We start from the raw sequence: 26,534 nt of genomic DNA on the forward strand, positions 1-26,534 counted from the left end.
TAGAAGAGAAGAAGTGAGCATTCAGGGACTGGTTGCAAAGTAGGACAAGAGAAATATATGAGATACAAAGAAAAAAGCAAAACAAAAGATAAGGGAGGCAAAGAGGAGAGTACTGGTGGATGTAAAATGGGGAGGAGTATAACAAAATTTTGAAAGTAATAAAAATATGTTTTGGAAGGAATTTAAGAAAGGGAGGTGAGTCAAGCAGAGAAGAAAAGGTAAAAGGCACAGATAAACAGATGTTAACAGAAGAGGGGGCAGTGAGGGGAAGGTGGGCAGAGGATTTTAGAGAGGTTTTTGAATAGGGAGGGATTGGTGATAGCAATATGAGGTGCTAAGAAAATGAGAGTGATGGGAGAGGAAAATACATACATACATATACCAAGGCTTTTTCCCCCTTCCAAGGGAGGTAGCCACAAAGGGAAAGGCATAAAAACACTCCCACCCATTTCATCCCTAAATACACTCCACACCCCTCCCACCCTTCCTCTCATCTGAGCACCTCCTGGATGACGGGTCATCCCTGAACCCTGCCCACCGCCCTGGGTCAGAAGCAGTGTCGCAAGACACAGTACATCCACAGCAAGGCCGCTTCATTTAATCGGCGACCCCCCCTCTCCGTCCCCCTTTGCATATAAGGAGAGGACGGGGAGAAATCCCTTCGGGCTGCGTCAAAATTTACTCACACATATTACCCCACCCCCCACCCCCCCGCCCATTCCTCCTCATGCAGTCACATCATCCATATACAACCATTCTCCACTCACCTCTGTCTTCCGTCCTCTCCCTTCCTTCCCCAACAGACATTCCCCTCTTCCCCAAAGCCCCCTTCACCCCATCCATCCACCTCATCCTAGGACGTCCCCTCATGTTCACTCCCTCCACATCTGCCTTCCATACCTCCTTTACTAGTCTTTCTTCACTCATTCTTTCCATGTGTCCAAACCATCCTAATATTCTTTCATCAACCCTCTCTCCCAAATCCTTTTTCACCCCTGTTCTCCTCCTCACCTCCTCATTTCTCACTCTATCTAGCCTAGTAACCCCCACCATACTTCTCAGACACCTCATCTCAAACACATTCAAACTCCTTCTCTCTTCTTCTCTTATGTTCCACGTTTCTGCCCCATACAGTGCTGTTGGCACAATCACTCCTTCATACAGTCTCCTCTTCGCATCCATTCCCAAATGTCTATTTCTCATTACACTCTTTAAACCACCAAGGCATTTACTCGCTTCTCTCAATCTACATTTGTTGCAGAGAGGAAAATGTTGGGAGAGGAAAATGGAAGAGAAATAAGAAAAAATGAGGTGCAAGTAGTTTTGAAAATAATGACAGCAGATAAGGCACCTGGGTTAGCTGGGTGTCATGCAGAGCATCTAAAAAAGGGAGGCACAGTAATAGGGAACTGGCAAGTGAGGTTGCTTAATGTATGTCTAAGGGAGGGTAGAGTGCTGGAGGACTGGAGAAGTGCCTGTACAGTTCCATTTTACAAGGGGAAACGGGACAAATGTGAGTGTAGTAGTTTCAGAGAGATCAGTTTGATGAGTGTAGTTGGGAAAGCATATGGGAGGGTTTTAACTGAGGATTAGTAAGCGAACAGAGGGAGTAATTGGTGAGGAACAGTGTGGGAAAGCATATGGGGTTTTAATTGAGAGGATTAATAAAAAAAAACAAAAAAAACGGAGGGAGTAATTGGTGAGGAACAGTGTGGTCTAGGAAAAATAGGTGCTGCATGGATCAGACTTTTGTGGTAAGGCAGATATGTGAGAAAGCTTTAGCAAAAGGTAAGGATGCTTTTTGGGCCTTTATGGATTTGGAAAAGGCTTATGACAGGGTAGACAGAAAGGCACTGTGGGAGGTTTTGCAGATATATGGGATTGGGGGAAAGCTGTTAGGGGCAGTCAAGAGTTTTTATGAGTTAGAACTGGAAATGGAGAGAGCGAGTAGTTCGAGGAAGATAATAGAGAAAAGCGGGAGTTGAGCCAGTTGTTGTTTGCTGATGACACTGCACTTGTGGGAGGGTCAGAGGGATTAAGGGAATTAGTGACCGAGTTTGGGAGGGTATGCTATTGGAGAAAGTTGAAGGTAAATGTGGGTAAAAGTAAGGTGATGAGATGTACGAGAGGAGAGGATGGCAGAGAGTTGGAAGTAAGTTTTAAAGGAGAGAGGCTGGAAGAAGTGGATAGCTTTAGGTATTTGGGGTCACATGTGGCAGGAAAGGAAGGGGTGGCAGTTGAAGTAAATAGTAGACTGAGAGAAGCAAGTAAATGCCTTGGGGATTAAAAAGTGTCATGAGAAATAGGCATTTGTGAATGGATGCAAAGAGGAGACTATATGAAGGGGTGAGTGTGCCACTGACAATATATGGGGCAGAAACATGGAATTCAAGAGAGGCAGAGAGGAAAATTCTAAATGTGCTTGAGATGAAATGTCTGTGACAAATGGTAGGGGTTACAAGGTGGATGAGAAAGAAATGAGGAGGTGAGAAGGAAAGCTGGGGTGGAAAAGATGGTAGATAGGGCTGATGAACAGTATTGGGATGGTTTTGGACATATGGAAAGAATGGGTAAAGAAATAGTAAAAGATATGTGGAAGGCAGAGTTGGAGGAAGTGAAATTGAGGGAATTACCAAGGGTAAGATGAATGGATGAAGTGAGAGGGGCTTTGAGCAAGAGGGGAATGTCTGTTGAGCAAGGAAGGAGGAAGGCAGAAGGTAGGGCGAGTGGAGAATAGCTGTGCGTAGATGATACTGTGAGGTAAGGAAGGGAGGAATTTGAGGGGATCAGGAAAAAAGGAGAAATATGCAAGCTCTTCAAATATGAACTATTTTCAAATGAATGAATGAATGAATATATAAATACAGAATAAAAAATCAATCCTCCACACTCATGAAGCATTAGGACTAACAAAGGTAAATCACCATTACCAAAACAACAATTAAACAAGCATATCTCCAAGACAAGTTTTCAACCAGAAAATGGGAAATAACAAAAAGAAAAAATATATATAAAGCCGGACATTAAAACTACCACACCTTTCTTTAGCAAAGACATGCAAAATGCCAACAAGAATCTGAAGGTCTCACATGCAAAAGGTCAAGGCAAGATGGGGCCAAGATCTCTAACAATTCCAACTGTATTTTCCTCATTTTTTCACATAAAACTGACAACTGGCAAGTGCTCCCCTCCTATTGCTACGAGATATAAAAATTATCCCATAATAGCATACACACAACAGTCCAAAGTTTCTTCCTAGAGAAATTTATAAAAAGGCTTGACGACTGCTGCAAGCCACTTTGGGATTGCTAGCTTCCATGTGGTGAAATTCAAGGCAACAATTATATGTATAGGAGTGGGAGCTACATGCACTTTTGTATGTGTGTGTGGGTTAGGGTGGAGGAGGGATTAAGAGTATTAGCTCTACAACAGCACTAAGTAGAAAGTTGTTTTACCTGATTATTTGTGTTTCTTGTTATGAAACTATGAGCACTGACAACTTTTTTTCAGCTGTTAGTATGGGTTTCACTTTTTTGTATAGGAAATATGAAAGATATGTGTAGTTTGGACTTGGGCTAATCAATGATTTCATCATCAGAGTCTTCGTCAGCAAATTGAATGTCATCAATATTAAGAATCTTTGTCTCGGGTGTGGGTGTGGTCTGTGGATCTGGCTGGGCCTTCGTCTCGGCCAAGTCTTCGTTGTTCTCATTGGACTTGCTGAGGTCCTCTTGAGACACTTTATTCTCTGGCTCAGTGATGTTCAACTGCTGCATCTGAATAGAACAGCCCTCCTTCTCTTCCTCGTTTTCTTCATCGTCAAGGAAAGGAATGAAAGGGGGTATCCACGGCATGAGGCTTGGATCGAGTCCAAAAAGAGAACCCGGCACAGCCGAGGCATTACAAACGTCATAGTCGTAGTAGTCAATCTCAAGTTCCATTTCGGTGCCTGCCATGGATATTTCGGACACCGAAGACGCTGCACGAACCGTCCCGATTGAGTTCGACCTGCTAAGCTCACTGGTGCGTCGCCGAAGCTTCTCGAGGTTAAATTTTTCCTTGTTCAGCTTGATGACATCCCTAGACTTCATGTTCTGGTTTTGTTTTTCTTCGTCCGAGAGCTGCGATTTACGGTACTCGCGGTATTTATTCGATTCATTTCCTGAAGGGGATCGATGACGCCTGCACACTTTCGGAATGGCCCCTTCCCCTTCTTTATCTTCTTTGATTTCCTTCGCGTCTTCATTCTGTATGAAAATGTCGTCCTCCTTTTCCCATTCATCGATTGGAGATATGCATCTAATCTGCAGTCCGTCAAAAGAGGCAGATTTTCTCTTCTTCCATCTCGCGGCTCTGCTCTCTCTTTGGAAGAGTTTCCCGAACTGGGTGGAAGAGCGGCGCATGTTGGCGGGAGTCGAGGCGCCACTTGCTGACCTCCGGGTAAGGAAAGGTGAGTTGGGCAAGGAATGACGCGATTCCTCGTGGCCGCCACGCCGAGCGCTCGCTGATCCCTCATCATCTTTCAACGAAGTATAAGTCTTCCCTCCTTTGTTTCTCAGCTTTAAGGTTAGGGATTTCGGTAGTTGGGGTTTTAGCGAGAATGAAAAAGACTTCAAGGAAACTACTTCTGAAACGGTCTGGGTAGAGCTGTAGCTCTTTCTCAGTGGGCCATCCGTTGGGCTGGAGCAGGGGGATTCGACTATTAGGGTAGCGCGCTTGTAGGTCTGGTAGCGGTGGACATGGTACACCGCAAACACGGCAATGCAAGCCATTATCCCTCCCAGAAAGACGATTGCCGTGATGTGCACCGCTGCCAGTAGTGCCCAGCTACTGTTGTTGCTGCCGCTGTCCGGAAATGTTGCAACGGCAATACCATCTGAATCCTCAGCCTCTGTGGGGAGAAGGGGGTTTTTGTTAGTACGAGTGGCAATACTAACCATTATCACACATGTTCCAACCTTGGGCATCCGGAGAGGAGACAAAGTGGGCAGTTGCCCTCCCCCTCTCCCACCTGGAAATCCAGGGTGTTTGAAAATTTGCCGTTCGTCACGTATAATTTAATTAATTTTTCATGCTATAGAATATCGGTATATGACTGCTGAAAGAAAAAATGAAACTCATGTAGATAATATATATACCTATGGGACCAATTTGAAGTGTGTATCTTGATATAAATTTATACCATTTACCATATATATAGCCTATAATATCTTTAATTCTGCCCCCCACCCCCTACAAAAATTCCTATGGACACCCCTGACTCTCCTTACTTTCAACTTTGGCGACGATGCTGAAACCCCATTGCTCCAGGAAACTGTCCTCACTTGAGTTCAGGTCAGACCTGAACTCGACGAGCAAGAAGATCCCTGTCGACACCAAACTCAAGTCGGCTGCCTTGCCACGGGGACCATCTTGGACGGTTTCAGGGTTGTAGGTGGGGTAGTACGTTGGATGGTTATGCGGTCGGTCGTGGGTTGGAAGCCGTATCAGTAGGGGGGACATTGGCGTGTTACCATCACGAATTTTGAGCCACTGCTTCCCCGGACGCAGCCACACCTTCTGGAACTCCACGTGGATACGGAAGCCCTCCACACCCTGTTACAAGAAACCATCACACTGTAATCATGAATCCACAGATACAAGGGCATTAAAAGAGATACACAGTAGCACGTGTGCATCTGACTAACCATAATCTTTAATCACGTGCTAGATGCATGATTTACAGCTTCAGAGCTTATACATTGCCCAACGTATGGGTAATGGTGTGACTTCACAAACACATACACACGTGCGTGCACACACAATATGATGATTGGGAATCAAGGATATAGATGAATTGGAACCGTACATGAATTCGAGGCTAGGTATGATAAAAGATTAAAGAATACAAGACGAGACCCGGCGAGCGTTGCTCCTTTCCTGTATACTACAATTAGGTAAACACACACACACACGGACAACTCCTAGAGCTTCTAGACAGCGCATCTACCTTTCATCTACCGGCTCTCTACATATAGACGTGTGCACACGTGCAGCATGCATACGCGCTGCACCAGAGCTTCTAGACAGCGCATATACCTATCTACCTTTCATCTACCGGCTCTCTACATCTAGACGTGTGCACACGTGCAGCATGCATACGCGCTGCACCAGACATCGGAGCGAGATGTTATTCTTGACCTCACGGGACCACAAGGTGTCAAGCGTCGCGGTCAACTCTATTGTTCATTATCTAGGTCATGACCTCGAACGCACGCAGCTGTTCACCAAACGACTATCCAGATATTGCCATTCAATAATAAATATTCCTCAAGGTTCTTTTCTACCTGTCCAAACTCGGACACATTGTACAAATATTACACAGCAATGTATCATCTTCTTGATTCTGTATATCAATGTAAACCCATTTAAATGTCTAATCTCGCTGGAAATAGCAATTATGTAAATAATTACCTTGTCGGCAACCTTGCCACATTTGATGTATATAAGGACAATGCTCTCTTCGGAGAGCGGGATTTATACAATAAACACAGAAACGCACGGCCGTTTATCTTTGCCTCCAAGCCACTCGCAAGAAGCCACAGCTACCATCACTTTCTATATGTTGTTTTTGCGACTGGTGGGATACGGATCCAAAGCCAAAGAACACATATCTAATAAATCAGCAGCGGATACGAAGAACAATTCAAGATTCCAGAGTAGCCACAACGGCATCCTGCAACGAGACAAAGTCCATCTACTTCGCTAGGAGCCCAACCCAGCGCAACCGGACAAAAGCCCACAAGCCATCACGCCGAACACTAGCTACAGCACCATAGACAAAATCGAGTTGCAAAGACAACATATAGAAAGTGATGGTAGCTGGCTTCTTGCGAGCGGCTTGGAGGCGAAGATAAACGGCCGTGCGTTTCTGTGTTTATTGTATAAATCCCGCTCTCCGAAGAGAGCATTGTCCTTATATACATCAAATGTGGCAAGGTTGCCGACAAGGTAATTATTTACATAATTGCCGTTTCCAGCAAGACTAGACATTTAAAGGAGATGATACATTGCTGTGTAATATTTGTACAATGTGTCCGAGTTTGGACAGGTAGAAAAGAACCTTGAGGAATATTTATTATTGAATGGCAATATCTGGATAGTCGTTTGGTGAACAGCTGCGTGAGTTCAAGGTCATGACCTAGATAATGGACAATAGAGTTGACCGCGACGCTTGACCCTTGTGGTCCCGTGAGGTCAAGAATAACATCTCGATGTCTAGTGCAGCGCGTATGTATGCTGCACCTGTGCACACGTCTAGATGTAGAGAGCTGGTAGATGAAAGGCAGATAGGTAGATGCGCTGTCTAGAAGCTCTAGTTGTCCAGCATGGCTCGGCGTCGCTACGTGTGTCCGGCCTCGCGACACATTCTGTCTTCGGATTTCACATAGGAACTGGGTGTCCGAACTGTAAGGAGATAGAAGGAGGGTATGCCTAGGTGAAGGTGTTGACCTTCCCTAGGTGGCAATGGTGTTAGCACAGACAGAAGAGATCATTTGTATGATATTATATGGCTGAGAATGAATGAGATTTATCGGTTGGAACTAGATGCCTGAATTTTTGTGCCAAGCGAGACTTTACACAATTCTATTTCTGAGGCTATAACGGGGTGTAGGGATCGGTGGAGTGGTAGAGGTGTTTGTGTTTGGTGTCTCGGTAGTGTCTGGTGGTTGTGCAAGAGGGGGAGAAGGTATATTCTCCATGTCAAGTCCTCTGGGAACTTGTTTGATATTGTCCAAGTGTAGAATAGCCTCTGTGAGTTCTAATAGGTGGATAGCTTTTATCTTATTATGAGGTAGGGTTTCGATGACGCGGAATGGACCAAGGAATTTGGGAGAAAGTTTTGATGTGGGTTGGTGGTTGGTGTTGTACACAATGTCACCTACAGAAATAGTACAATCCCTAGAGTGAGCGTTTGCCAGTCTAATCATATCAGATTTTGAGAGAGTGACTCATGTACTCTCTTGAAAAGAGTGTTGAAATTTGTCAGAGTGACTTTGACGTAGTCGTTGAAATCATACACGGTGGGGTTCTGACGTAAGGAGGTCGTACGGCATTTTCTTATCTGACCCGAATAATACAAAGTGGGGTGACTCTGAAATCGATCTATTGATTGCGCTGTTTATGCAGGCTTGTATCATAGGTATGTGTTCATCCCAAGATGAGCGTATGTCTGTGGCAAGGTGCCTTAATGTGTTGAGGATCTTCCGATTTTGACGTTCAACGAGTCCATTTGAGCTAGGATGGTATGGTGTGGTGTTACATTTGGTAATGTTAAAATGTTGGCAGATATTGGTGAGAATGTCGTTATTGAATTCAGTGCCGTTGTCTGAGATGAGTGTTTTTGGTGTGGTGTAGGGGCAGATGACGTTGTTGATGATGGTTTGAGCTACACTTTTGGCTGTCTTGTCCGCTAAAGGAGAGAGAATGCAGAAACGAGAGAAATGGTCGATGCAAACGAAGAGGTACTGGTTTTCATTTGAGGTAAGAGGTAGTTTGAGTAAATCAATGGCAATAGTTTTAAAGGGTCTAGAAGGTGTTGGATAGTTGTGTATAGGTACATGACCGCTAATGTGACCTTTATAAGCTATGCATGAGTGACATGCATCTATATATGTGTGTACGTCTTTGCGCATAGTGGGCCAAAAGTATTTCAACCCGGCTTGCGATAAACATTTGTCTTTTCCGCAATGTCCTACTAGTGGAGAATCGTGAAGAATTTGAAGTACTTCCAGAACAAGTTCCGTAGGAACTAATTGTGTAACCGTACGGTTTGGTTCGTTTTTGTTCGTGAGTAGTGTGGTGTGGTAGAGAACCTGGTCTATGATCGAGTAATTGTCTATGTTGGGAGGAAAGTCGTCTGTATTGGTAGTGTCACCTGAGTTGAGATAATGAATGATTCTTCTCCATAGGGGGTCTGTTGCTTGAGCGGCGATGATGCGCTCTCGCGTAATGTCAAGCGGCTGTGCGACTTGGCGTATGGTTGCTACGTGTCTACTAAGGGCGTCGGCTACCGTGTTTGCATGGCCCTGGACGTAGTGGAATGTAGGCATGAATTCCTGAATGGTGAGGAACCATCTGGCTAGTTTTCCAGTGAGGTTCTTGCCTTTGAAAAGGTGGAGAATGGGTTGATGGTCTGTGTGTACATGTATTTCATAGCCAAGTATGATATCTTTAAAGTGTTTGAGGGCATATATGACAGCAAGAGCTTCGATTTCAGTCACAGAGTAGTTTTGTTCGTGCTTGTTCAACGCGCGGCTAGCGTATGCTATCGGTCTAAATTTTGACTCGTGCTGTTGCATCAGTACTGCGCCGAGTTCTTTGTAGGAAGGATCTGTACAGAGTGTGAAAGGTTTTGAGAAGTTTGGATATGCAAGTACAGGGGCTGGTGAGAGCTTGTTTTAGGTTATGGAAAGCTGTATGGCGTTCAGGCGTCCAGTTAAAGTGTGTATCCTTTTTGAGAAGGGCTGTTAATGGGGCTGCAATATGAGCATAGCCTTCAATGAAACGTCTGTAGAACCCTGATAGACCTAAAAATGACTTTACGTGTTCAGTAGAGGTGGTGGAAAGTCTAGTACCGCCTTAACTTTGTCCTGAGAGGTGATGACACCTTGAGAGTTTATGACGTGTCCTAAGAAACGTATTTCCTTTTTGAGGAAGGAACACTTCTTGAATTTGAGTTCGAGACCTGCCGCGGCTAGCATTGAAAGGACAATTTCAAGTGTGGAAAGGTGTTCTGTGAGTGACTTGGAGGCAATGATTATGTCGTCCAAGTAAATGAAAACAGTTTTCCCTATGAGTCCTTCTAGGACCTTGTACATCAATCTAGAAAACACGGAGGGAACCGAGACGAGTCCCATGGCCAGCCTTTTGAAGTGGTAGTGGCCCGTGTTGGTACTAAAGGCTTTTAGTGGCGTTGAGTCATCATCGAGAGGTATTTGGAAATACCCTGACATGAGGTCGAGATTGAAGAAAATGGTGTTGTGTTTACCTATGGAGTATGAAGTGTCCTGCAAATGAGGTATAGGATATCTTTCAGGAATAGTGAGTTTATTGAGCTCACAAAAGTCTACAACAGGGCGGAAGGAGCCATCGTGTTTTGGAACAACGAAGAGGGGGAAATTCCAAGGGGACAAACTTGGTTCTATAATGTCTTGGGCGAGCATGTCTGCAATAATGTTGTCAACAATGTTGCGTTTACTATGTGGCAGTCGGTATGCTGGTATATACAGTGGTTTTGCATGCTGTCGAAGTGGTATGTGATGTTCTATTATGTTTGTGAGACCTAGTGGTTCACCTGGAAGTGCAATGGCGTGCCTGTATGTGTTCATGAGCGTAAGGAGATCTGTTTGCGCTTCTGGAAAGTCTATGTTGTTTATGTGAGCTGCTTGGATGGGTTGCTGCGTGTTCTGTTCTCCGGTGTTGATGGTGCATACGTTTTGTATGTTGTCTTGCTCGATTATGTGTACTGGAGCTGGGTATATGGTAAAATCACAAATGTTTGTGCCTTTGTTAAGGTGGAGAGGTGCATTTGTGTTGTTCGCCACTATGATGGTTGTATGTTCTTTGTTTGATGTGTTTGTTATGGCGGATAGGAGAGAAACACCAGATACGCGGCAAGTGTCCGCGATGCAGAGGACATCTGAGTTTGGAGCTTGAAAAATACGAACTTTGAGTTTTGTGTACTCACGGGGATACAGTGTTTTGTCACTGATTACGACTGCGTAAGTTTTCGTGAGAGTGATTTGCGAGACGATTGTGTATTCTACGGTGATCTCAGGGATGTCTGTGGAGACGTCGTGTTTCTTTTGTCTGCGAGCTGATTTTGACCTATGCGCTGACAGTCTGCTTCTGTTACGTGTGTGTGTTGAGGTACCTGGGTGAGTGGTGGGAGTGGGCGTGTCTGCTGCGAGTGTCACTTGCGCGTTTGCTTCAATGTTTGTTTCATCTGTTGTTGCATGCTGTTGCTCGGCCACGTAAATGTTTGTGACATGCGTGTTTGGTGTTTGGGCATGCGTGTCGGTTGTTTTCAGAGCAGGTATGAAGTGGTTATGGTAGACAATACCGTGTTTAGCAGGGTAGATGGTTATGTGATTGTCTTGCATCCATGTCAACCCTATAAGAATGTCTGCAGGAAATACAACTTCAGCTACGTATATTGTCGTGGTAATGGGAGGGCAGTTTCCATGCAGGGAGATGTCTAAGTCGATCTTGCCAATGATGGGGAAAGGAACTCCGTCTACGTTTGCTAATGTGATGTCTGTGGGTTCTAGAATCGTGACCCTACGGTGTCTGAACCTAAACTGGTCGAAAGCAAGTTTTGACATGACGTTTACGGGAGAGCCCGTGTCCAGAAAGAGTACTTGTGGGATGTTGTTGACAGTGGCTTGAAGTGTCATAGAAGATGGGGATTGTCGAGAGGCTGTCATCGTGAGTACCGGTAGGGGGAGGGAGGGAGGTTGATTGGGTCTCGCGAGGTCGTGTGTGTGTGTCACCATGAGACGATAGTCATATCGTGTTTTGTTTGTGTTGCACGTGTGCACACGTCTAGATGTAGAGAGCCGGTAGATGAAAGGTAGATAGGTAGATGCGCAGTCTAGAAGCTCTAGGAGTTGTCCAACACACACACACACACACACACTTACGTCGGACAGACGGCGAGGATTGACGTCCTGAAGAAAAAGTGAAATTTTCGTGGATCTCAACGCAAAGTAAGTACCTACTGTATTTGCAGGGAAGGGGATTGCTCGTGGTGTAGTTGGAAAGTGAGGAAAAAGGAGAAGGGGAGGGATTACTGAGGGAAATGGAAGGAAATGAGGAAGGAGAGGACTTGGTCCAGGCAGGCAGACGCCATGTAAACAAACGCGGGCCGGATCAATTTAGTGACGATGAAGGGTCTAACAAAAATGTAAAGATTAGAAACATAGTTATGAGCAGCACGATAGAAAGTGAGGATAATAATTTCCATGGATTTAATGAGGAGGGGGCGGATACCAACCTCCCCCGACTGGCAAGACTAGAGGAAAAACTTGAACAAATGACCGAACATTGGGAGAGTAGGTTCGGTAGAATGTCAAAAATTGCACAAAGGGTTGAAAGATTGCAAGAACTAGAGAAGGCGAACAAAAACTTAACTAAGGAAATAGAAGACCTAAAAAGACAGTTAAAAGAAGTAAAACAGGAGAAAGAAGAATTAAAGAGGGATAATAAAGAAAACAAAGAGGCTATAGCTAAAGAAGCTAAGGGTTGGACGACAATCCAAGAAAACAGTAAAGTTGCATTTACTGACATAATTAAACAGCAAATGAAAGAACAAACTGAAGACTCAGTTATTAAAGTGATGAGACAAAAGGAGAATATAGTAAGAGACTTAGCAGATAAAAAGAAATGTATAATTATATTAGGAATGGAAGAGAAACACAACCCAGATAGAACCACAAGAATCAATGAGGAAAATGAAAAGGTAAGCAGATTACTAGAATTAGTTCAGGAAGATGAACCTGAAATCATGAAACAAATTGAAAAGAAGTTCAGACTCGGAAAGTATAGTACAGATAAGACCAGACCAATTAAGATTAAATTCAGGTCACAAACTACGGCAGAGAATATCTTAGCAAAAACAGGGAAACTAGCAGCAAGTGAACGATATAAAAAGGTATGGATAAAAAAGGAAATGAATAAAGAGGAAAGAGAGGAGGAAAAAATGAAAAGACAAGAAGCTAAGGAAAAAAACGAGAACAGAACAGAGTCAGAAAAAGAGAAATTCTATTGGTGAGTAGTGAATATGAAAGTAAGAAAATTCGAAATACTAGAGAAAAACAAAAGGGAAACAGAGAATACAATGAGCTGAATGATTATCTGAAGGAAAAAGTACTGGACATAATGGGAATTGTAGAAACGAAATTTAAAGGTCCACTACCACCCAACAGTGTAGGACATGACGCATATAATTATTGGATTAGAAACAGAGAGACAAAGCAAAGGGGTGGAGTTATGTTCCTGACTAAGAAGGATATAAACATGAAGAGTGTCACATATGGAAAGAATACAGTAGAGATGATTATGATCGAAGTGGAAGACAGAGATAAGAAGAACAGAAAGTTTGTGATAAATTATGTGCCTCCAAAAACAGCCTCGTGGGAAGAGAGTGAACATAAAAGTATGTTAGAGGACACAAAGATAACATTAAATAAGATAATGGAAGATGGAGGAAGAATAGTTATGATGGGCGACTTTAATTGCATGGGGAAATGTTCTACTCAAGATGATTATTGACCATACAATGACATAGTGGATACAGGAGAACACTAGGTATAGAAATGAAGAAGAACCATCGAGACTAGACCTAATAATTACATCTGAACCTAGAATACTAGAAAAGATTGAATATAAAACACCAATAAGTAAAAGTGACCATATACTGATTGAACTGGAACTAAATGAGGAAAAATACATGAAAAGAAATGAACAATATAGAAAAGGAAGAATGATGTATGAAAAAACAAACTTTGATAAAATAATAGAATTCTTTCAAAAAGAAAACTGGGAAGGAATATACAAAGAAGAAACAACAGTGGAAGAGAAATGGAATATTTTGACAAAAAATTATAAAAAAAGGAGTGGAAAAGTATGTCCCAAGACAAAAACAAGAAAAAGAATATATAAAGTGCTGGTACAACAAAAGTTGTAGGGAGTTAAAAGACAAAAGAGACAAAGCTTGGACCAAATGGAAAAAAGAGACCTGAAAAATGGAAAATATATACTTGTTATAGAAATGAATATATACAAGCGTGCAGAGAGGAAAAGAGAAAATATGAAAAAGATGTCATAGAAAAGTGTAAAGATCAACCAAAACTATTTTACAGATTTGTAAACTGCAAACTGAAAAACAAACAAGATTTGGAGAAATTAAGACAAGGAGTTGAATACACAGAGGAAATTGAAATGGTGGAAATTATGAACAAGCATTTTAAATCAGTGTTTACAAGGGAGAACATACAACCTGAAGAGATCGAATGGAAAGAGAAAGTCCCCCCATGAAAGAAATAGAAGTAACTAAGAATGAAATATTGAAACACTTGAGTAATCTTGATGACAGAAAATCGCATGGACCAGATGAAATAGCAAACTGGATTTTGAAAGAATGCAGGAATGAACTGGCAGACAAAATACATAGCATAATAAACAGTTCCTTGAAAGAAGGAAAAGTCCCAGAAGATTGGAAAAAAAACAAATATAGTACCTATATATAAAGGGGGAAATAAAGAAGACCCTACCAACTACAGACCAGTCTCTCTAACAAGAACAATAGCAAAAATTGGTGAAAGAATTGTCAAAAGTAGATGGGTAAAATATTTAGAAAAAAAAACGTGCTAAATCCAAGGCAATTTGGATTCAGACAAGGACGATCATGCGTCACCAATTTAATATGTTTCTATTCAAGGCTAATAGATAATAATACAAGAAAGAGATGGATGGGCTGATTGTGCATTTCTAGACCTAAAAAAAGCTTTTGACAAAGTACCACATAAGAAGTTGCTTAAGAAATTAGAAACTGAGGGAGGAATACAGGGCAAACTGCTTAAATGGATGGAAAACTTTTTGCAAGAAAGAAAAATGAGAGTAGTGATAAGAGACAAACACTCAAAATGGGATGAAGTAATAAACAGTGTTCCACAAGGAACAGTTCTGGCCCCAATAATGTTTGCTATATATATTAATGATATGGATAAAGGAATTGAAAATTATATGAGCTTCTTTGCAGATAATGCAAAACTGTTAAAAAAAAAGTGAACACAGAAGAAGATTGTGAGTCACTACAGAGTGATCTAAATAAAGTACAGGAATGGAGTAGGAAGTGGGAGATGGAGTTCAACACTAAAAAGTGTAGTATAATGGAATTTGGAAAAAACAAAAACAGAATAACAGGATCATATAAATTGGGAGAAGAAGGAATAAAAAAAGTAGAAAATGAGAAGGACCTGGGAGTCATTGTTATGAATGATATGTCACCTGAGAAACATATAAATAAGATTTTTGGAGAAACTTATAATTTAATAAGAACAATCAAAGTGGCATTTACATACCTGGATGAAGAAATGGTGAAGAAAATTCTAATCGCTCTGATAAGACCAAGATTGGAATATGCAGCAACGATATGGTCACCAAGTACAAAAAAATGTATAAAAAAAATTTGAAAGAATACAAAGAGCAATTACAAAATTGGCACCAACACTCTCAAAACTATCATATGAAGAGAGACTAGCAAAACTTGAACTACAGACACTAGAGCAAAGAAGAGAGAGAGGAGATTTGATAGCTATTTACAGAATCATGAAAGGCATAGAAATTACTGATAGAGAGAATCTGATAAAATGGGATGATAGAAATACAAGAGGACACGGAAAGAAAATCAAGAAAGACAGCTATAGAAGAGATCTGAAAAAGAACAGCTTTCCTCACAGAGTAATAGACAGTTGGAACAAGTTAGATGAGAAAGTGGTGTGTGCAAAAACAATACATGAATTTAAAAATAGTTTAGATAAAATGAGATATGAAGACGGGACACCATAAAATACACACACAGCGGTCGAAGTGATAGCGAAGTTTGGAACTCCAGGAAAACTTCAAATTTCGTCGATCTCAACGAGGAAGTACCTTTATTGTATTAGTAGGGAAGGGGAAAGCTCATGGTGTAGTGAGAAGGTTAAGAAAAAGGAGAGAGGGATTACTGAGGAAAATGGACGGAAATGAGAAAGGAGACGAACGGGCTCCCCCGGACGTCAGAAGGAATGTCAACAAGAGGGCTGCAGACGACGCAGGTGAAGTCGAAAATATCAGTAAAGGCATTAAAATTGGAAATATAGATAAGAACAACACAATAGAAAGTCGAGATAATAATTTCCATGGATTTAATGTGGGAGGGGATGCCAACCTCCCCCGATTAGCAAGTCTAGAGGAAAAAACTAGAGAAAATGATCGAACATTGGGAGGTTAGGTTCAGCCAACTTACACGGATTATGCAAAGAGTTGACAAATTGGAAGAACTAAAGGAGAACCAAAACCTAAATAAAGAAATAGAAGAATTAAAATGACAGCTAATAGAAGTAAAAGATGAGAATGAGGAATTAAAGAATAATAAAGAGAATAAAAAGTCCATAGCAAAAGAAGTACAGGGTTGGAAAAAAAAAAAAGAGAGAACAACAAAATTGTATTTAGAGATATAGTGACACAACAGATGAACGAACAAACTAAGGACACAGTTATTAAAGTGATGAGGGAGAGGAATATAGTAAGAGATTTGGTGGACAAAAAGAAATGTATAATTATATTAGGGATGGAAGAGAAGCATAACCCAAATAGGACTACACGAGTAAAAGAGAAGGGAAAGGTAAACAAGATATTAGAAGTAGTTCAAGAGGATGAACAAGAGACAAGGAAAGAAATTGAAGAAATATATAGAACAGGGGAATTCAATACAGATAAGACCAGAATAATTAAGGTTAAATTCAGGTCACAAACGACAGCAGATAATATCTTAACAAAAACAGGGAAACTAGCAAAAAGTGATCAGTATGAACAGGTATGGATAAAAAGAGAAATGGATATAAGAGGAAAGAGAGGATGAGAAAACAAAAAGACTAAAAGCTAAGGGGAAAAAAACGAGAAAAGAACAGAGTCAGATAAAGAGAAATTCTATTGGAGAATAGTGGATATGAAAGTGAGGAAATGGTTCATAACAGAGAAAAACGGAGGGGAAACAGAAAACACGATGGAAGTAGCAGATAATTAAAAGTGTCTTACACAAATATAGATGGTTTAATAACAGGCTTGAACGAACTGAATGATTACCTGAAGGAAAAAGAACCGGACATAATGGGAATTGTAGAGACAAAATTGAAAGGTCCACTATCATCCAACAGTGTAGGACATGGTGTATATGATTACTGGATTAGAAACAGAGGGGTAAAACAAGGGGGTGGAGTTATGTTCCTGACTAAGAAGGATATAAATGTGAGGAATGTTACATATGGAAAGAATAGAGATGATTATGATGGAAGTGGAGGACAGGGACAAGAAGAGCAGGAAGTTTGTAGTAAATTATGTGCCTCCTAAAACAGCTTCATGGGAAAAGAGGGAGAACACAAAAATATGTTAGAAGACACAAGGATAACACTAAATAAGATAATGGAAGATGGAGGAAGAATAGTTAGTATGGGTGACTTTAATTGTTAAGAAATCTGTTGGGAAGAGATGAGAGTGAAGAGTGGAGACGATCTATGGGGAAATGTACTACTTGATATGATTATAGAACATACAATGACGCGATGGTTATAAGAGAATACTAGGTATAGAAATGGGGAAGAACCATCGAGATTAGACCTAATTATCTCATCAGAACCCGGAATAGTGGACATGATTGAATATAAGACACCAATAAGTAAAAGTGACCACATATTGGATGAACTAGAACTAAATGAGGAAAAATACATGGAAAAAATGAACAATGTAGAAATGGAAGATTGATGTATGGAAAAACAAATTTTGATAAAATAAGAGAATTATTTCAAAAAACAGACTGGGAAAGGATACACAAGGAGGAAACAACAGTGGAAGAGAAATGGAATATTTTGACAAAAAAAAATTAAAGGAGTGGAAAAGTATGTTCCAAGACAAAATCAAGAAAAAGGATATGTACAGTGTTGGTACAACAAAAGATGAAGGGAGTTAAAAGACAAAAGGGATAAATCTCGGATAAAATAGAAAAAAAGACAAAAGACCTGAAAAATGGAAATATATATACTAGTTATAGAAATGAAAATGTACAAGTGTGCAGAGAAGAAAAGAGAAAATAAGAAAAAGATACCATACAAAAATGTAAAGATCAACCAAAACTATTTTACATATTTGTACACAAACTGAAAAACAAACAAGAATTAGAGAAACTACAACAAGGAGTTGAATACACAGACAAAACAGAAATGGCAGAAATTATGAACAAGCATTTTAAATCGGTGTTTACAAGGGAGAACATACAACTTAGAGATATTGAGGGGGACATGAAAGTCCCCCCTATGAAAGAGATAGAAGGAACAAAGAATAAAATTATGAATCACTTGAGTAATCTCGATGTCAGAAAATTGCATGGACCAGATGAAAGGGCAAAATGGATTTTGAGAGAAATACATAGTCTAATAAGCAGTTCATTGAAAGAAGGAAAAGTTCCAGAAGATTGGAAAACAGCAAATATAGTACCAATATATAAAGGGGGAAACAAGGAAGACCCTACTAACTATAGACCGGTCTCTCTTACAAGTACGATAGCTAAAATTTGTGAAAGAATGATCAAAATTAGATGGGTAAGGCATTTGGAAAAAAAAAACGTAATAAATCCAAGGCAATTTGCATTTAGACAAGGACGATCATGCGTCAAAAACTTAATGTGTTTCTATTCAAGGCTAATAGATGTAATACAAGAAAGAGATGGCTGGGCTGATTGTGCATTTCTAGACCTGAAAAAAGCTTTTGATAAGGTGCCATATAAGAAATTGTTCAAGAAATTAGGAGCTGCAGGAGGAATACAGGGCAAACTGCTGAAGTGGATGGAAGACTTCTTGCATGAAAGAAAAATGAGTGGTGATATGAGACAAACATATCCAATTGGGATGAGGTGATTAGTGGAGTTCCAAAAGGAACAGTTCTGGCCCCAATAATGTTTGTTATATATATTAATGATATGGATAAAGGAATTGAAAGTTATATGAGCTTCTTTGGCGACGATGCAAAATTGTTGAAAAAAGTGAACACTGAAGAAGATTGTGAGTCGCTGCAGAGTGATGTCAATAAAGTATGAGAATGGAGTAGGAAGTGGGAGATGGAATTCAACATTAAGAAGTGTAGTATAATGGAATTTGGAAGAAGCAAAAAAAGAATAGTGGGATCATATAAATTGGGAGAGGAAAAAGTTTATAAAGTAGAAAATGAGAAGGACCTGGGAGTCATTAATATGAATAATATACTCCCTGAGAAACATATAAACAAAATTTCTGGAGAAAAATATAATTCAATAAGAACAATCAAAGTGGCATTTACATACCTGGATGAAGAAATGGTGAAGAAAATACTAGTCACTTTGATAAGACCAAGATTGGAGTATGCAGCGACGACGTGGTCACCAAGTACAAATAAATGTATAACAAAACTTGAAAGAATACAAAGAGCAATTACGAAATTGGCACCAACACTCTCAGAACTATCATATGAAGAGAGACTAGCAAATCTTGAGCTACAGACATTAGAGCAAAGAAGAGAGAGAGGAGACTTGATAACTATTTATAAAATCATGAAAGGCATAGAAACTATTGATAGAGAGGATCTAATAAAATGGGATAGTAGAGATACAAGAGAACACAGAAAGAAAATCATGAAAGACAGTTATAGAAGAGACCTGAAAAAGAGCAGCTTTCCCCACGGGGTAATAGACGTTTGGAACAAGTTAGATGAGAATGTGGTGTTTGCAAAAACGATACACGAATTTAAAAACAGTCTAGATAAAACGAAATATGAAGACGGGACACCACGAGCATAGCTCCTCTTCCCGTAAAATACAACTAGGTAAATACACACACACACACACATTCCAGGTAGGGCGTTTCTGGTATCTCAATTGGGGTAAGGTGCGACCTATCCTCGTGTTGCTGCCCATGCGACAGATGTTCCCCGGTGACCTCTGAGGAGCGCCCTACTGAGGTTGACTTATAGGGCGCCTAAGAAAGCTATATTCTAGTGATAAAAAGATGGCTAGCTTCGAAAGGTAGGGGCCAGGGGCCTGATAGTCCCCACATTGATGCTAGCAAAGCCGTCGACTAGTCGATATAAGGGCTAGTTAGGTTACCAGTAGGTCAATGAACTAGTAAAAAAAAAGCGAAAGAGGTGACAACCATCTCCTTAATAAGAACAAACAAACAAACAACGGGTCTCATCCCTCTCTGTTTTCTCTTCCTGTCTTTCCTTTCAGGGTTTTCTTGCCCTAAACCTCTGTCTATTCCTTACCTTGAGCTTAAAAAAATCACAACATCGACTCTTAACAAAGACGTAAGTCGAAACCAGTCGAGCAAAGTGTTATTCGTTTATAAAGACATTTCCAAAATCCCTTGTTTCCTATCTCTTGTCTTTTCATACTTGTCTGGATAAGTCTATGTATACATTAAGGCTGCAACCAGGATTGATGCTTGGAAATCATAGTAAATGTTTTCATTAATTGAGAATGAAGATAAAAAATCCTAAACAGTGATGGCCGCACTTTTAAAACCTTTTGCTAAACCTAACGAACGCTTTCTACCAGTAAAGAGTAGGTTTTTACCCGACTTAGTAATGAATCGTATAAAAATTACTGGTCATTTTCATATGTATAGCCAATGAATGTGGTAGAGATCTACTTTCAAATGATTAAAAGGGCTGTCGAAAGGTTTGGAAGTACACTCCTGAGAGGGAAGGTGTGAAGCGTACCGACACGTGCCCCATGGTAACAAGGAGGAAAAGGAAAGGGAGTTGTTCATTTGGTAAAACGAGGTAGATATGAAGTCTAGAACGGAGACACAAAGATGGAAATAAATCAAAGCTACTTGCCCTAAATGTCTAAGCACATAGACCAGTGGTCCTTAAATTTTTCATTCCATTCCGCCATCATGAATTCACAACACTCGTGTGGATCCCACATCATTTTCCTCCCAAATCCCCACTCCGCCATAAATAAATAAATAAATAAATGAGATAAAGATAATAGTAGTAATGATAAAAATAAAATACTGGTGAAGGGAAACCCTTTGCTACAAAGTTGACAATCATAATTATCTTTTGATTGGATAGAGTGATGGATTTTTTTTATTTAGATCCCTCACATTATATAGAAGCGTATAATTTATAACAACAGGCTACAGTCCCCTAAATTCTTGTCACTGAAATAGACCAAAGATGACGGACTCGCTACGTGACTCTTGGCGTAAACTTTTTTTTTTAATGTAAGATGATATTTTTTTGTCTTTAACTCACAGCGATGGAAGGCAAGAAATTAGCAAGAAAATAAAGAGAATGCTGAGAAATATAACATGCTTATTGGGGAAGGAGCATTGATGTTTCGAGCCATTTGGACCGGTTTCAAGGGTATGGATGCGAAGCGTGGACGCTGCAAAGGTAGGGAGCTGGGTGGCTCGAAAAGTGCTAGAAATGCTTTGTTAGATGACAATGCGGAAGAAGCATTCGAGTATGAACGAAAAAGAAGGGGGAATAAGGGAGACTAAAGTGGTTCAACCGCGAAAGAAAAAAAAGAAAGAGAAATTATAGGTAGCCGAAGAAAAAAAGGCAAACAGTTCTTCGTGTACTTGGGGGCAGAGCACGAGAAACTGAAATGTCTCAACCACGGGAGAGGAAACAAACTGGAAAAGATAGGTTGCCTAAGAAAGAGGTAAACAGTTCTTTATGTACTTGGATAAGCCAGACTGCTTGGCCAGTGCACTGAGCTGCAGACGCGGAGACGCTGGAACTGAGGAAGCGATGCAGGATGAAGGAGCATCCGCAGGCGCAGTGGTGAGTCTCCGTCGGGTGGATGACTTCGTCTGTCGGTTCCTCTGATTCAGGAGTAACGACTTCGGTAGGGCAGGTGGGGTTAGTGCAGTTTCCAATCTGCAGTGGCTCCCCCTATAAAATCAATACATATCAGATGGACAATTGATTAATCCTTATTGCTTAAGTATAATTCATATATATATAGATAGATATATATATATATATATATATATATATATATATATATATATATATATGTATATAGATATGTAGTGTGTGTGTGTGTGTGTGTGTGTGTGTGTGTGTGTGTGTGTGTGTGTGTGTGTGTGTGTGTGCAAGACTTAATTAAGAACTCTGTCAACACCACTTTATATGTCAAAATAACCTCTCCTACTTATGCATGGTCTTTCCGGGATAAGAATAAACAAACAAATAAATGTATAAATAGATGAATAAATGCATAAATAAGTAAAAAATGAGATAGAATTAATACACAAACAAATAATACAGGAAACAGAACAAGCTAAATATGCAATAAGTAGATAAATAGAAAAACAAAAATAATAATGTACGTAAGAAAATTAAGACAAAAAAAAAAGAGTATGCTTAGACTACAGTCCTAGAATACTAGAGACGTGTGTTAGAACCTGATAATCTAATTATTTTCCATGCTAGGAAAAAACAAAACACGGCAGCAACAAAACAATTAGCGCTGCTGTTCCTTCACAAAGGTGGCACAGATGATACAAACAAATCCTATCCTCTGATATCGCACAAACAAGACAAGACTACGAGGCAGAGTCGCTGCCAACGAGTCAAAGCTGATTACGAATAATGTCTACTTCTCTTCTGAATCACTCACCTCGGTTAGAGCGTACACTGCAATGAGAGGGATGTGTAGCCTCCCCCTTACGTGCCATACACCCTTATCGATCGAGCTCACCTCTGTACAATCACATGAGCAAACCCCACTAGACGCTTACCGTCAGTACAGCCCGACTACGCGCGTTCCAGGCGTGATCCTATTCGAGTCTACCTTCACTAGAGCAAAATATGTCAAAGAACCCGGACACTCAGACACCCAGGAGTCTCAGCCCATTAGACAACATGTGTATTTTTGTATCCCTTGAGAGGGACATCCCGCCCCCAGGAGCACCATCTACTGAGTTTGACCGAGGTTCTTCTTGTTACCGTGCCTCTGGGTGTGTCCCTTTAGCTCTGGCGTGTCCACTAGCAACCCCCCACCGGTAAGACTCCATAAAAGTGGGATATGAGACTCCTGAGGAACTTCTCCCCTTCCCGTCATGAGTCTCGCGCGCGCACACACACACACACACACACACACACACACACACACACACACACACACACCACACGAAGAGATATACGTATAGACACACGTTGGTACACACAAACAAACTCTGAATAATAATCTACCGCTGCCAATACGTATTCACTTTCCGGAACCGGCCCACAACGGTCAACACCAATATGCCGTCATGGTCTCTCTGGGAGTTAACTGGGTCTGATCTGTTCAGGCCTTTGGCCGTCCTCATCGAGTTGACGGGCGCAGCAGCATTAGAGAGTAACTTCTTCAGGGAAAACAACAAACGAAGTCTTTATTGCTACAACGTTGCGCTCATACAGTCCTTTTGCTGACTTACTCCCATATGTATTTACCTAGTTGTATTTTACGAGAAGGGGAACTATGCTCGTGTGTCCCGCCTTCATTTCTCGTTTTATCTAGACCAGGGGTTCTTAACCTTTTTTCTCCAATTCCCCACTTTTTAGTGAGCCAACTCTCCATTTCCCACCACAGCATCGGTCTTTGACAAATTCGATTTTAACCCATGCAGTGTTTAGTACGTAAATATACAGTGTTGTCACTTTTACCCAAACATGACTTACAATGCCTCATATATTTTTTTTTTTATTTTTATTAAAACAGTCTGTAAATGGTTGTGATTTGTCAACATTCGGATGTAATGTATTAAATTTTGAAGCACTATCGATTATTTGTGGGTGGAAACAAATTCACGAAATGTGACAACAAGAAGACACCAGAAACAAACAAAAAGAAACAAAAACACATCGATTAAAAAAGAAAAAAGACAGTGGTTCTTCTGTCCAACCGGTCATTCCCCACTTGGCAACTCCGCCATTCCCCACCAGTGGGGAATTCCCCACAGGTTAAGAACCACTGATCTAGACTGTTTTAATTCGTGTATCGTTTTTGCACACACCACATTTTCATCTAACTTGTTCCAAACGTCTATTATCCTGTGGGGAAAGCTGTTCTTTTTCAGGTCTCTTCTATAACTGTCTTTCTTGATTTTCTTTCCGTGTCCTCTTGTATCTCTACTTTCTCATTTTATTATATCCTCTCTATCAATAGTTTCTATGCCTTTCATGATTCTATAAATAGCCATCAAGTCTCCTCTCTCTCTTTGCTCTAATGTCTGTAGCTCACGTTTTGCTAGTCTCTCTTCATATGATAGTTCTGAGAGTGTTGGTGCCAATTTCGTAATTGCTCTTTGTATTCTTTCAAGTTTTGTTATACATTTTTTGTACTTGGTGACCACGTCGTCGCTGCATACTCCAATCTTGGTCTTATTAAAGTGACTAATATTTTCTTCATCATTTCTTCGTCCATGTATGTAAATGTCACTTTGATTGTTCTTATTAAATTATAAATTTCTCCAAAAATTTTGTTTATGTTTCTCAGGGGACATATTATTCATAATAATGACTCCCAGGTCCTTCTCCTTTTCAACTTTTTTTAATTTCTTCCTCTCTCAATTTATATGATCCCACTATTCTTTTTTTGCTTCTTCCAAATTCCATTATACTACACTTCTTACTATTGAATTCCATCTCTCACTTCCTACTCCATTCTCATACTTTATTGACATCACTCTGCAGCGACTCACAATCTTCTACACTGTTCACTTTTTTCAACAATTTTGCATCGTCTGCAAAGAAGCTCATATAATTTTCAATTCCTTTATCCATATCATTAATATATATAGCAAACATTATTGGGGCCAGAACTGTTCCTTGTGGAGCTCCACTTAATACTTCATCCCAATTAGAGTGTTTGTCTCTTATCACCACTCTCATTTTTCTTTCATGCAAGAAGTCTTCCATCCACTTCAGCAGTTTGCCCTGTATTCCTCCTGCAGTTTCTAATTTCTTTAGCAATTTCTTATGTGGTACCTTATCAAAAGCTTTTTTCAGGTCTAGAAATGCACAATCAGCCCATCCATCTCTTTCTTGTATTACATCTATTAGCCTTGAATAGAAACACATTAAGTTTTTGACGCATGATAGTCCTTGTCTAAATGCAAATTGCCTTGGATTTAGCACGTTTTTTTTTTATACCTTACCCATATAATTTTGATCATTCTTTCACAAATTTTAGCTATCGTACTTGTAAGAGAGACCGGTCTATAGTTAGTAGGGTCTTCCTTGTTTCCCCCTTTATACATTGGTACTATATTTGCTGTTTTCCAATCTTCTGGAACTTTTCCTTCTTTCAATGAACTACTTATTAGACTATGTATTTTGTCTGTTAGTTCATTCATGCATTCTCTCAAAATCCAGTATGCCATTTCATCTGATCCATGTGATTTTCTGACATCGAGATTACTCAAGTGATTCATTATTTCATTCTTTGTTACTTCTATCTCTTTCATAAGGGGGGCTTTCTCCTCCCACTCAATATCTCTAAGTTGTATGTTCTCCCTCGTAAACACCAATTTAAAACGCTTGTTCATATTTTCTGTCATTTTCATTTCCTCTGTGTAGTCAACTCCTCCTTGTCGTAGTTTCTCTAATTCTTGTTTGTTTTTCAGTTTGTTGTTTACAAATCTGTAAAACAGTTTTGGTTGATCTTTACATTTTTCTATGACATCTTTTTCTTATTTTCTCTTTTCTTCTCTGCACACTTGTATATATTCATTTCTATAACTAGTATATATTTTCCATTTTTCAGGTCTTTTGTCTTTTTTCCATTTTATCCAAGCTTTATCCCTTTTGTCTTTTAACTCCCTACATCTTTTGTTGTACCAACACTTTACATATCCTTTTTCTTGTTTTTGTCTTGGAACATACTTTTCCACTCCTTTATAATTTTTTGTCAAAATATTCCATTTCTCTTCTACTGTTGTTTCCTCCTTGTGTATCCTTTCCCAGTCTGCTTTTTGAAAGAATTCTCTTATTTTATCAAAATTTGTTTTTCCATACATCAATCTTCCCTTTCTATATTGTTCGTTTTTTCCATGTATTTTTCCTCATTTAGTTCCAGTTCAACCAATATGTGGTCACTTTTACTTATTGGTGTTTTATATTCAATCTTGTCCACTATTTCGGGTTCTAATGTGATTATTAGGTCCAGTCTCGATGGTTCTTCCTCATTTCTATACCTAGTATTTTCTTGTATTCATCGCGTCATTGTATGTTCTACAATCATAACAAGTAGTACCCCATAGGTCGTCTCCACCCTTCACTGTCACCTCTTCCCAGCAGATTTCTTTACAATTAAAGTCACCTATTATAACTATTCTTCCTCCATCTTCCATTATATTATTTAGTGTTATCCTTGTGTCTTCTAACATATTTTTGTGTTCTCTCTCTTCCCACGAAGCCGTTTTAGGAGGCACATAATTTACTACAAACTTCCTGCTCTTCCCATCCCTGTCCCCACTTCCATCATAATCATCTCTATTCTTTCCATATGTGACATTCCTCACATTTATATCCTTCTTAGTCAGGAACATAACTCCATCGCCTTGTTTTACCTCTCTGTTTCTGATCCAATAATTATATACACCATGTCTCTACAATTCCCATTATGTCCGGTTCTTTTTCCTTCAGGTAATCATTTAGTTCGTTCAAGCCTGTTATTAAGCCATCTATATTTGTGTAAGACA

General features: G+C 40.1%; 1 protein-coding gene across 1 annotated transcript in view; it reads right to left on the reverse strand.

Annotated features, from left to right (window-relative positions):
• Window positions 1-1,271: 1,271 nt before the first annotated feature.
• The window catches only part of gogo (thrombospondin-1 like protein golden goal), a 92,689-nt gene continuing 67,426 nt past the window's right edge, over window positions 1,272-26,534 (reverse strand). The window contains exons 10-12 of the mRNA XM_076213453.1: window positions 21,523-21,735; window positions 5,271-5,595; window positions 1,272-4,891 (exon numbers count right to left, since the gene is read on the reverse strand). Coding sequence (XP_076069568.1) covers window positions 3,576-4,891; window positions 5,271-5,595; window positions 21,523-21,735 — 1,854 coding nt within the window. The 3' untranslated portion in view covers window positions 1,272-3,575. The remainder of the gene's footprint in view (window positions 4,892-5,270; window positions 5,596-21,522; window positions 21,736-26,534) is intronic.

Source organism: Oratosquilla oratoria, chromosome 31, assembly GCF_046742065.1.
Source record: "Oratosquilla oratoria isolate Oo_2021 chromosome 31, ASM4674206v1, whole genome shotgun sequence".
NCBI classification, from domain to species: Eukaryota; Metazoa; Arthropoda; class Malacostraca; order Stomatopoda; family Squillidae; genus Oratosquilla; species Oratosquilla oratoria.